This window comes from Aphelocoma coerulescens, chromosome 19 (genome assembly GCF_041296385.1).
Source record: "Aphelocoma coerulescens isolate FSJ_1873_10779 chromosome 19, UR_Acoe_1.0, whole genome shotgun sequence".
Classification (NCBI taxonomy): domain Eukaryota; kingdom Metazoa; phylum Chordata; class Aves; order Passeriformes; family Corvidae; genus Aphelocoma; species Aphelocoma coerulescens.
The window spans coordinates 3,842,485-3,854,577 of record NC_091032.1 but is presented as its reverse complement, the minus strand read 5'-3'; the positions used below and the strand labels follow the sequence as shown (position 1 = coordinate 3,854,577).

Genomic DNA, 12,093 nt, shown 5'->3' with positions numbered 1-12,093 from the left:
GTGGTTTGTAAGGATAGCTTGCAGAGGGGCAGCTGTCTCTACAGGAGCAGATACTTCCTTAGCAAGGTTTCACCTCACGATGCATCATCTAGTTCTGCATTTTATTACAAGTAGAATCATTACACAACAAAGTAATGCATATTGGAAAAATACATTTTTACAACGACTCCGGACAAACATTGCAGATAAAATGCCATTGTTCTAAGACTTCCTTTTCTACTTCACAGAGGGTATTAGAAGGTTCAGTTACTTCTGTCACTCATACAAGCTTTGATTTTTCTAAAGACAAGTTTGCTGCAGTGACCACCTCTGCTGGTTACAGAAAAAAGAGGACTTGCCTATTAACATTTGATCTACAAAACAATCCAGCCTTGGCCTCCCATACTGTTACATGTTAGTTTATAAGCAGTACATGAGCAGTTGGACAAGCTGTTATCTCCAGCAAGGGAAGTCATTAAGGCATCTGTCAGCTTTTAGCCAGCAACTTACTCTGCTCTGTTAGTACCTTCAACAGCAACATTCTCACTCCACTCAGTGGTGTGAAACAGTGACTGCAGCTTTAACAGACACAAAATTTCAGCCAGACCACAGTTTGTGCTTGTGTAAGAGTGCTGGACCATGGAATTTGCTTGTGTAAGAGTGCTGGATGACTGCAATCAAAAGGAATCCAGTCTCAGAACAAAAAGCTACAGCATGAACCACCCAACTTCCCATGCATCCCTGCTGAAGTGCCTGAAGCCTCGTGGGACAGCAGCACTTCCAGGGACACAAACTGATTTTCCATTTAACATTTTGTTCAGTGCTTGGCAGACTTGAGTCTCGAGTTAATAGATACCACTAAAAAACAGCAGGGGTAAGAGGGGTGGGGGGTTTGGTCACAACTGTATTATGCTACAAAAAGGGAAGAGCAGTTTGTTTAGAGTTAGAAATGTGATGACCACCACTACATTACCAATTGCTTCATTCACATTTGTACCCTGTAGTGGAGCATTGCCAGCAAAACTCCCAGAAAAGTCTCAGTGGTCTGAGAGTTCAGACCAACACTAGGCAGAGTGTGTGAGGAATTGAGTCCCACCAGTTGTCTGGCGGGGTCAACTCCTCAGCTGAACTAGAAAAGAACTAACTTGGGTTTTGGTTCAAGTTGTGAGCTTTTCCCCTTTAGCTCTGGCAGAAAGCTATTTAGAGTTGGCTGGAAGGAAACTATCTCAAAGGCACTTTAAAAGGATCAAATTTGCTGAATTTAGTTGCTTTAAATTTAATGAACACCTCAGGCTGTACATTTAACAATAACCTTAACTTTCCTTTCAGACTTCAGTAAGAAAGCTGGGACAGTACTGGCTGTAAACAGCAAAGTGGGAGCACTACCAATGGTTTCCCAGATCTTTCCCAGAGTTTTACAGTTATAATCAACATCCTACTTTTCAGAAGACCAACTACCCAGCCTTAAACTTGCCATTCAGTTAAGCTGAAATTTCACCAGATCCATTTTCCATCATTAAAAAACTTGCTTCATCTGTTAGAGCTGAGCTCCCTGTTCCTTTGCCCCTTCCATCAGAGAAGCCACTGAAAAAGTGATGTTTAAATGCTTTGGCAATTACATGCTGTGCAGTTTTCCAATCAGTTTGAAGCCCATAGGCTGTGGCCTTGGAAAACCCCTCCTCTGCACTGTCTTTCAGCATTCTGAGCACACTCTTACCCCTCTACATCACTGCAGCTCCAAACCAAGAAGGAAAAACAACATGTTAGCATGGGACTACAGTCAAGACTTCTTTCACCAAATGCACTTTGTCTCCATCGTTATCTTTCACTGCTAGAGATGTGCAACCAGTGACACCCTGAAATATCAGAAGGCAATGGACCAGAAATACAATGTTTCCATCATCTATTTCACTCAAAAACCCCCAAACTGTAGATTGCAGTTAACTGACACCATTAATTACTGTAGCTAACATTAACTGACACCACTACTTTCCCTCATTCACCTGCAATTATTATGCCAGAGATTCACCATTTGCTTTAGTAACTCTGTTAAAGACCAGCTGTGTTACCCAGAGCATTCTGTTGGAACATGACAGCAGCAGACATCAAACAGTGAGGCAAGTTTGTATTGTCATCCATTGTTCTTCCCTAGTGGTACAGGGGTGATTCCAGTTACAATATATGCATAGTGGAAGATGAAAGTGCAGATCAAGTGAGACTTGATGTGAAATTAATCATGCAAATGTCAGCAATTACACCCTATCCTCTCCTTGTACAAGCTTGAGAAAAACCGAGCAAGTCTCCCATAACAGCAGCAGTCTGGTTCATCATCTCATCTTACTCTTTAAGATGAACAAGTCACTGCTCCAAACAGGGCAACACATCATCACCTGTCCATCCTGTTCACTGGAAGTAACAGTCATTAAAAAATGCACACCAATTCATGTAGTAAAGATGAGGAATGCTGAACTAAGTCTATACTAGCTTTATCTCTTGGAATAAAAACAGCCTTAACATGGCATGTAGTTTTGCTTAAGTACCCATTTTTTCTAGCTGAAGCCTTTGCCCACCAAAGCTGGTCTACCAGCCAAGTACTTTCCTGTTTACCTAGACAATGTGGTGGTAGGTTTCTACAGATTCAGCATGTTTAAGAGAGCACAACCAGCCTAGATTAAAATACTGCAGTTTAGTCCTAATAGGAAGCCTCCACATAACACTTCCATTCACCAGCAATCCTGCTGAAAATGGACCCAAGTTTAGTGTCTAGAGGTGCAGCACATTCTACACTGGTAGGGTTACTGACTCTCCCACAGCAGTTCAGGCTCCTTAAACCCAAGGAAAGTGCTACTCTCCCTCCTGGGATTCCTAATGCACTTCAGCATTTATTGCTGTACTGTGAGTTAGACTTCACCAGTTTTAGTGTTTCTCCTTTAGCACACGCTCAGGCCTTTCAGCAAACTCACAGTCATTTATACAAGTTCCATGAACTGGAAGGACCAACAATGTAAATATGAAAGTGCAACAAAGACTGACAGTTCCAGCAGGTATGAGCAAGAGCATTTCCTAAAACAATCTTGCACTTCTCTTGAACATGCTAAAGCTAATGAGTCGTTTGCTGAGGAGGTATCAAGACGTGGATCTGCAATTCTGACTGCTTCGCATCAGATGTTGTAAAGCTTTCTGTTACTGTAAGGCCACAATTCTTGAGCTATACTTAGAACTACCCCTGGGTCTGAAGAGTTTCTTGAACAGTGGTTGCAACAGCTCAGTTTAGCTTCACAAGAAGTCTTCTCTAGAGAAGGGGAACGTTTATCTTTAAGACAAAGCAAAGAAAGATACCTGGTTACCCTGAAACTTAATGCCATCTCTACTAAGCAGCCTGAAAGCCACAGGACTTAATAGAGTTGCTCAGTGCAAAGCACCATGTCGAGGACAGACCTGTTTTATGCCGATTCAATCAGTATAAATTTCAGCTTCCATACCCCACTGCAACTAGAAGAGGGTCTAAATTCTTTTGTCACTTGGTTTCAACAATCCACTCTGATTCCTAGTGAAGTCTATCGCAGCCCGATACATTTACAGTCATACAAAATCATTTATACCAGAGTATATCATAACAGGGTCCTTAATTTGTTCAGTCTATTGCAGAAGACATGTATAGGCCTCCTCTTCCCTATCCCGAGGGCTTGTAAGCAGAGCTGCTGTCAGGTGCACTGACTGGGAATCCCTTTCCTTCCAGAGCATACTAGGAGACTCCTCCCAGAGTCAGGACATCAAAGCAGATGTTGCAAACTCGAACTGGCTTGTTCAGATCAAATTTTATGATAGGAATCTCCTTTGTTGAGCACTTATGGCAGAGCAGGCGTCCACAGTGTCGGCTGTAGATAGAAGAGGGGTGGGAGAAAAGTGAATTCCCTCCTAGTGAACACCAGGATGTTACTGTTTGACATTCTTTATCAATGATAGCATCATTAAATACACACTAGCAATTGAAATGCTATGATTGTCTTGTATCTTCTGGTATTTGTCATGGAATAATTTACTAATGCCAGCAGCACATGCTGGTTCTGTACTAGTGAGTCACCTGGTACTGCTTCAGCTGATGCACGTGGAGTTTCTCTGGCATACTGAGCTAAGAAGAATCTTAGCTTAACACCCCTCCAACCCAGCATGTTTTGTACAACTTCAGACTAGTTAAAAAAGGCAGCTCATGTTCATCTTCAGCCATTTCCACACTACAAACAGCATCCCAAACCTGAGCTGTCAACACCTGCCCAAATCTGCCACCTGTTTTGGAGCAGGTCTTCCCACCACTGTGGTGGTGGTGTGCTCCCTCCTGCCTTTCCTGGGTAAACCACAGCCCCAGTTGCTGCCCTCTGAACCTCATGCCTCCACAGGAAGCTCTCCCAGACCCCATCCTCTATGAAGGAAATAATCAAGTGCACCTTTGCCATCAAGTTCTGATAAACCATTGCCACCTTTACCACTAAACTTCTGTTATTGTTGCTCCTCTGTGAAGTGCATCACTCTCTTTCCCTGACAACTGGGTATTTAAATCCTGTTTCACTGGAATGTGGACATGATTCCTCATTTACAGCCAATCAGAATATTAAATGCACAAGCTGCTTAAAATATGATTTCAGTCAGACTACAAGTTTCTGATCTAAGGCAGGATGGAATGTTTCAGCTGGATTAGTGGTTATACACCTACGTTAAACTACTGGAAAGAACAAGCCTAGCTACATTTGGGGAGGAATCCATTTCCTGGTAAGCACAGCAAGGTGGCTCATATTACCAGTGATGCTTTCTTGTCGTGACTCCAAATTTGGCAGCACATTCATAGCAGTTGGAGCCATCACACCAGGGAGGTTCTTTTGTCAGCATATCTGTTAGAGGTAAAAATGTGAAGGCAAAATGAGCTCAGACATGTCTTGAGTACACTAAACATGAAGGGTTTTTCCAGTTAGGTTGCACCCAGTATAATGGATTTAACTACTGTTGCAGGAGCTGGAGTCTTGTTTGTAAGCAATCTGTAGCTGCTTTCAATCACATTGTCCACAGCAACAGTACAGCACCAGTTAAAAAGCAGTGTGTGTTTTAAGTTACATTGGACTACACAACCAGCCAGGAGTTTCCATGTCTATCCTTCCAGAAAAAGTAGTATCTGACAATCTGCATTGTACAACTTTTCAGCTAATCACAAGAAAAACTAGTATTCCTACCCCCCACTGACAGTAGTATAAAATTCACAAGTTCCACCTCTCTGGAATTACTGTCATCTAAGTCAGAGGTCCAGAGTTCTTTCCTCCAAAGTATCCTGGAAGCATAAGCCAGAAGCACTTTCCCACTGCAGCAAGAGGTACTTACCCAGCAGTCTGAAGAGAAGCTGTTTTGTAGCAACTTGATAGTTGAAGATATTGACTCCCTGGTTGTTGTTAACTCCCAGGCGAGCCCCAGCTCTCACTATTGCACGACACAAGTTCGCATTTCCCTTCATGTAAGCCAAGAGGAGCACTGAAAAATAAGAGCCAAACAGCTCCTTGCTAACAGAGTGGCAGATTGTGTTATATTCAGTCCAGACCAGGATTTTTAGTTTTTAAGTTTCTGTGTATTGTGTGCCTCCTACTGTATTTAACATACTACTGCCAATTATTCCAGCTTTAAAAGTGACGTACCACGAATACAACTTGAGTGACTTCCAAATTTAGTCTGAGTCTCACCTACCTGTGTTTCCTTCAGCATCAGGTTTGTCTAGAGGGTATTCTGGCATACACTCCAAGAAGAGGTCACAGATGGCTGCTGCATTATCTTTCCCATATTGTCCCAAAATATGCATTGGTGACTGGCCTCTGGGGAAAAGAGTTTGTTATCCTGATCAAAGTCTGCTTGTTACTGCAGTTACTCATCCAACTTTCCTTGCTTTCAAGTTTGGTTCAGACTTGAACAATGCTACATCTCTGTAACTCAGTACATCATACACAACTCCCCACTTTAGCTTTCCTTTCTTGGTGCATACGTATAATTTGCACAGAATTTAGACACAGCATCATCTGCACACTTCCAAATTCGTGTATAAATAATATAATACAAGCCACATATATTTTTTAAGCAGCATATCAGCATATTTTAAAATACAAAGCAGTTCTTTCAGTCTGTTAAGACTGTAAGTAATTACCTGATATTAAAGGCTTCTGCATCTACATTGCACTCTGTGAGGAGGACCCGGATATTGTTCAGACGGCCATGCATCACTGCCAGATGCAGAGCTGAACAGTAAAAAAAAAAAAAAAAAAGAAAAAAGAAGGTTCAAGACTCTGAGTATCAGCAATAATTACAGCCTAATAACTAAATGAAACGCCCTCCTTCCACTTTCCCAACCTTCCTTCTCAAACAACTCCTTCTGTCTGTTTTGATTTCCTGCACTTTTATTCTTTCACCTTTGCAGAGCAAGCCCATTCACAGTGAGCTCTCTACCACTAGGAGACACCATTAACAGACCTACTGAAGTGTTTTGCATTTACTTGTGTAACTTAAAGTTTACCATTATTTCCATTTTCATCTACAGCTGCAAAGTCTACTCCATTCTCCAGAAGAACTGAACAAATGGTGGGCAGGTCTTGCTGGGCTGCTAAGTGAAGAGCAGTCTGACGGTGCTTGGTCAGTTCATTCACCTGGGCACCTGCAAGCAGCTGTCAAGATGCAAAAAGGAAAATGTTCAAAAATGGTTTCAGGGCTATTTTAGCCAACAGCTTATTTCTGTGAATGAAGCATGCAAGACTCTAGTGTACAGAGATACTTCTAGGCCTCCAGCGTGTATAAAATGGCATCATTACTGACTGGCTACAACTTGTGTTTGTGTTCAAATGTGCAGAAAGCACAAGGAAAGATTCTTTAAACTGAGCCACACTACCTAGTGATTGCCACAAACCCAACATGCTCAAGTGAAGGCTTCTGCAGCAGCTCAGCTAACAGTACAGGCTACGGGAACTTTCTGTTTCAGAAACGTGGTGTCACTCCCACGGGATTTAGCAGCCTGCAGGCACTGTGCAGTAAGGCAGAATGCCGTTTCGATGCAGGGGAACGGTGACTCTGCAGCACACACCAGATTGCGCACAATGATCTCCGAGCCAGCCTGCACTGCCAGGTGCAGAGGGGTCAGCTTGGAGGCATCCTGGACCCGAGAGTTGACGTTGGCCTGCACACTGATCAGGAACAGCACGCTCTCGATGTCCGAGTTCTGAACAGCCACATGCAGGAAATTCCGACCTTTATTATCAACCTGGGGCAGAAAGGGCACGTGAAATTAATCCATTAATCCTGCAGAATAAGGTGTTTTATGTAGTAGGACATGTTTGCACTAAGAGACACTTGCTCCCTCTACTTGAGCTGTAGAATCTCGTTCCTTTCACTCGCTGACATTAGATACACATCTATCAGATAAGTCTATCAAATACCAAACTGAGAAATTATCTGCTGCAACTGCTCAGTCCAATCTGCCTCACACTACTTTACTTCTATATTATAACCTTGTCATTTCTTGACCCCACACTGGAGAGTATTGTTAGACAGACAAAAGATTAACAGCTGTTGTAGTTAAGTACTGAGCAGCAGTTAATGATAAACTCAGTTAAATGACACACGCTTGAGTCTATCTGGCAATTAATCCAGGAGAAGGAAGCCACATGGAATCCTGCCACGCTGATGCAAAGTGTATTCACAGAACCATAGAATGGCAGGAACGGACCTTCCAAGGTGATCCTGTCCACCCCCTGCCATGGGCAGGGACACCCTCTGCTATCCCATGTTGCTCCAAATCCTGTCCAACCTGGCCCTGGACACTTCCAAGGATGGGGCAGCCACAGCTGCTCTGGGCATCCTGAGAATTCAGGTTTTTTGCTTAATACCAAGTACATGTTGTTCAACTTCACCTTGCAGCTGACCTTAAAGCATATTTAAGCTGGCTGTATTTGTAACCATGTTTTACATATATTACAAGAGCTCACTAAGTACTCAAATATTTTACTAGTAATTAAACTTACACAGGATAGGAAGAACCTCCTGAACAGCTGCCTGAAGTGTCACACCAGAAGCCTGAAGATACAGTTGGAGGTTTTATAGTTCAGCAGGGCAGCATAGCATCTATTATTCAGTTATTTTAGGTCACGTTTTCTGTTTTGGATAGCTTTAGGAGAGCTGGGTAATAGATTATTTCTGTACTAGTCCAGCACAAGACAAGAGTAGAGTTAGAATTTCCTCCTTATACACACATATGCCTGTTTCTCAGTTTAGTATTGACAAGGTAAGAAGATTTGACAAGATACTAACCCTTAATGTTCTTACTCACACATATCACATACACACCTAGTTTCCTAATAAATCCTGCTAAAGAGAATTGGCACCTGGCAAACGGATTGCATGTAAAGCCACAAAAGGATAAAACAGAACCAGCTTGGGGAACAGCTGTTACCACAAACTAGTGCAGTAACAAAACCAGCATGGTTTGAACACTCCCAGCTTACCTGTTCTGCAGCTCCTGGTTCCCTCTTCAAAATTGCTTCAGCTGCTTTATTATTTTTATATGTCATAGCACAAGCAAAGGGAGTCATTCCTTGCCTGTCACGTACATTCAGCTTAATATCTGGATGTGAAATCATCAGCTGAATGATAACGTTATGTTGGTTGCTAATGGCAACATGGATTGGAGTTCTTCCTTCTGCATCCTAGAAGGAAACCAGGAAGTTTGTTATATATAGACTCAGTAGTACACAAATCCTTCCCTAATTTTCAAGGGTCAAAGCAACTTAGTAGTTTAGTCCTGTGACCTACCCAGCTTCCTTCAGCATGGTCACCAAACAGCTGCAGGGTGAGCTCAAACCCACAGTGTAAGAAAAGCAAATTGAGATTTGTTTCTCCAAACAGGCTGACCTCAATCCTGTGCTACATGGCCTTTTAAAATAAATAGCTCACCATAACATTTCCCATGTAGTCAGTCATTCTGGGAGCAGAGATTAGCACTCAAATTTAATAGCTAAGTCAGCTGAGGTGTTTAAACATTTGTTTGCATCAAGCAGCAGCTTACAGCCAAGGCTGCTTTGTGACTGTGTTCTGTGATTCATTTTAATGTCACTTTCGACAGCAACAGGACCTAGAAATGTTATCCATTCATCTCTTTTGTTGTTATTTATAAAGCTTCTGTTTAAGGATTACTGTGTAATCGAAAATGAAATGTAACTCAAATCACCTCAGTTTACTCAGTAACAGAAGACATTTCCCAAACATACTAACAAAGTAGGGTACTCTGGAGTTATACACTACAGCTGATTTAATGATTAATTGCAGCACAATACAGCCCTGCTCCTGGCTTTAATTCACACTAGGGACAGAAGACACTGAATCCCACAGTTACATGAGAAAACTAACACTGCAAGAAGTTTTCTGTATCATTATTTTCCTTCAGCATAGCTTCCTGAATTAACCACCATATGGGCAGATAAGCACCAGGTCTGGTAAAAAGGGACAGGAGAGAAAGCAGAGCGTCAGCCAATCATTGCACTGGCTCAGCTCTAAGAGCAGGATTTTCTTTTCTCTATCAAGCAAAATACACAGCTGAGAGGAAAGTTTGTTTTCACTACATTAGAGGCAAAGAATCTACTTTAAAAAATTGTGCATGATTTGTTCACACACCTGAGCATTGACATTGGCACCAAACTCCAAAAGGCACTGGATCACCTCCTCTAGTCCCCAACAGGCTGCCAAGTGTAGGGGTGTCTGTCCATCATGGGCTTCCTCTTCTCCTTCTCCATTTGGGCCTGGCTTTCTGGGACTATTCACATCACACCCACTAAAACAAACAGTGTGGTCAATTTATTATGTTTAATCCAGATTTAAACTGCTTGAAAAAAGGTCACAGAAAAGATTACAAGAGCTGATCCAGCAACTGCTGACACGTTCTACAAAAGCCCAAGTTCCTGGTTTTAGTTTGACTCTTGTCATCAAGAACATGATGCTATTATAGATAACAGAATGTGTATTTAGGACTGGTCAGAATCCCCAGTGTCTCCCACCCAACCCAGCAAAAGCCTAAGGAAGCACATAGCTGTTATTGACTCAAGATAGCATTCAATTAATTTATGCCAGGGGCATCCCTACATGCTTGTTAGAAGGTTTGTATCTTGGAAGGGGTCTGACCTGCGGATCAGGAAGCAAGCAATCTGTTCACTGTTCTCATCAATAGCTCTGTGGAGAAGGGTTTGTGAGCAGCCACTTGGTCCTGACCCCCAACACGTTGCATCACAGCCATGCCTAACCTGGAAGGAGAAGCACAATGACACAGTGAAGGTTTTTTTCAACAGGCTCCTACTATAGTCCCTGACTAATGCTCCTGGAACATTATCCCCTAGAGGTAAAACTTGAGATGCCTTGTCTATTCCTGTGACAGTCACTGAATTTCAGGAAGCTACTTTAAAGGCTTCCAGACCAATACTTTATTGTTTACTGTGTAATCCTTAATTAGACGGTATTTATTAACAATTCAAATATTCATCTATATACTTTGATAGATCTTAAGCAGGATGGACTAGTTACCTCACTTTCAGCAATGACAAGCACCTACAGTAAATCAAGCAGCATCAGCAGACATTGCCTTTGAAGGTCTGGCCCATTTACCTGCTTTCTTACACAATCAACTAAACAGAGAGAATTTTTTTCCAGGAATTGTATTGCTAATATTTGTATTCTTCTACTAGAGAACTACATACTTGAGCAATGTGGCACTTAAGACTTGTTCCACTCCACTTTACAAACTATTTACAAGGTTTAAACATGAGTAGTTAAGAGTGTTGACTCCATAAATGTTCTTATCCAATACCAGCACAGTCAAGAACAGTTACAAGATGTATTTCTCAGGTCACAAGCAGAGTTTTTAAATAGTTGTCTCTAGCAGACAACTGGACAAAGCAAAGTAACTTCCTTATGAAAAGGACACAAGGAGGTCTACTTGTGTCTCCTAGGAAATCTCCTGCTATATCACCCATGCCTGAAAGTAAACAGTCTTTAAAGTAAATACTAAGCTTTTAAAGGCCTTCTTGGTTCAACTTTAAGATACAATAAAAAGCAACATATACACTAAAGCATAAAATGAGTATTCAGTTCTATTCAGAAAGCTGATCATTACACAAGTCGTGTATGCTACAGACTGATCTAAGCAGATACCTACTCCTTCCAGATCAAGAATCCAGACAGCATATTCTGTATTTTTATTAAAGTGGCTGCAAGATATTTGGTTATGCAGACTACAGTATTTATAAGATTCCTGCAGTAAAGAGGAATTTGTGGTGAAGAAAAAGACCTCCAGAAATTAGTAATATTGGACAAGTCTGTTCTCTTCGTGCATTGGGTTTATTTTTGCTGATGAAGCCTTTTGTTACTAGCAAGATGAAAAAAAGTGAGACTAAACCAACTGACAGTCTTACCAGAGTTGATGCAATATCTTCCAGGTTGTTTTCCAAGGCAAGCCATAAGGGAGGATTTCCTTTCTCATCCGGCACAGACATGTCCGCTCCCCTGGTACAAATGGCATCCACCACGAGTGGGAGCTGGTTTTGGATGGCCAGCTGTAGGGCTGTCTCTCCATCCTGGGTCCTGCAGCAGGGACACTTGCAAGTGTTACAGATGCATTATAAAGCTCAGCTACAGCACTTTATTGGCAAAGCCAAGAATTATCTCCTCTTGTATGTATTTTTGCTGTGGTAAGACCATCACGAACACACCATGTATTTCATCACAGCTCTGTAGTCTACCTTTCTTCCTCCCTTCACTTTTAGCAAGTGATTGATTTCTAAAGTTGGAAAAAAAAGTTAGTGTTCTTAGCTCAGAGACACTCAATTCCTTCAGTGCAGCCATTATTTGTACAGAGTTCCTTCCAAGCCAGCTTGCTGCCACAGAAGCAAACAGCTTTGTCTGCAACGTGGCAACACTTCAAGCAACAGTCAAATACCAACTGTTAAAAAGTTGAAGTTAGCACAGCAGCATTAGGCAGTTTGTACCCATGACATTCATTACATTACAGCTTGCCAAATTTAACAGACAGCCTGTCAGTCATGTAAGCAGACAAAT

General features: G+C 41.9%; 1 protein-coding gene across 1 annotated transcript in view; it reads right to left on the bottom strand.

Annotated features, from left to right (window-relative positions):
• Window positions 1-87: 87 nt before the first annotated feature.
• ANKFY1 (ankyrin repeat and FYVE domain containing 1) overlaps window positions 88-12,093 on the bottom strand; it is a 31,887-nt gene continuing 19,881 nt past the window's right edge. Inside the window, exons 15-25 of the mRNA XM_069033591.1 lie at window positions 11,451-11,619; window positions 10,168-10,286; window positions 9,664-9,820; window positions 8,499-8,699; window positions 7,082-7,258; window positions 6,521-6,668; window positions 6,155-6,245; window positions 5,704-5,828; window positions 5,347-5,493; window positions 4,775-4,865; window positions 88-3,857 (exon numbers count right to left, since the gene is read on the bottom strand). Coding sequence (XP_068889692.1) covers window positions 3,725-3,857; window positions 4,775-4,865; window positions 5,347-5,493; window positions 5,704-5,828; window positions 6,155-6,245; window positions 6,521-6,668; window positions 7,082-7,258; window positions 8,499-8,699; window positions 9,664-9,820; window positions 10,168-10,286; window positions 11,451-11,619 — 1,558 coding nt within the window. The 3' untranslated portion in view covers window positions 88-3,724. The remainder of the gene's footprint in view (window positions 3,858-4,774; window positions 4,866-5,346; window positions 5,494-5,703; window positions 5,829-6,154; window positions 6,246-6,520; window positions 6,669-7,081; window positions 7,259-8,498; window positions 8,700-9,663; window positions 9,821-10,167; window positions 10,287-11,450; window positions 11,620-12,093) is intronic.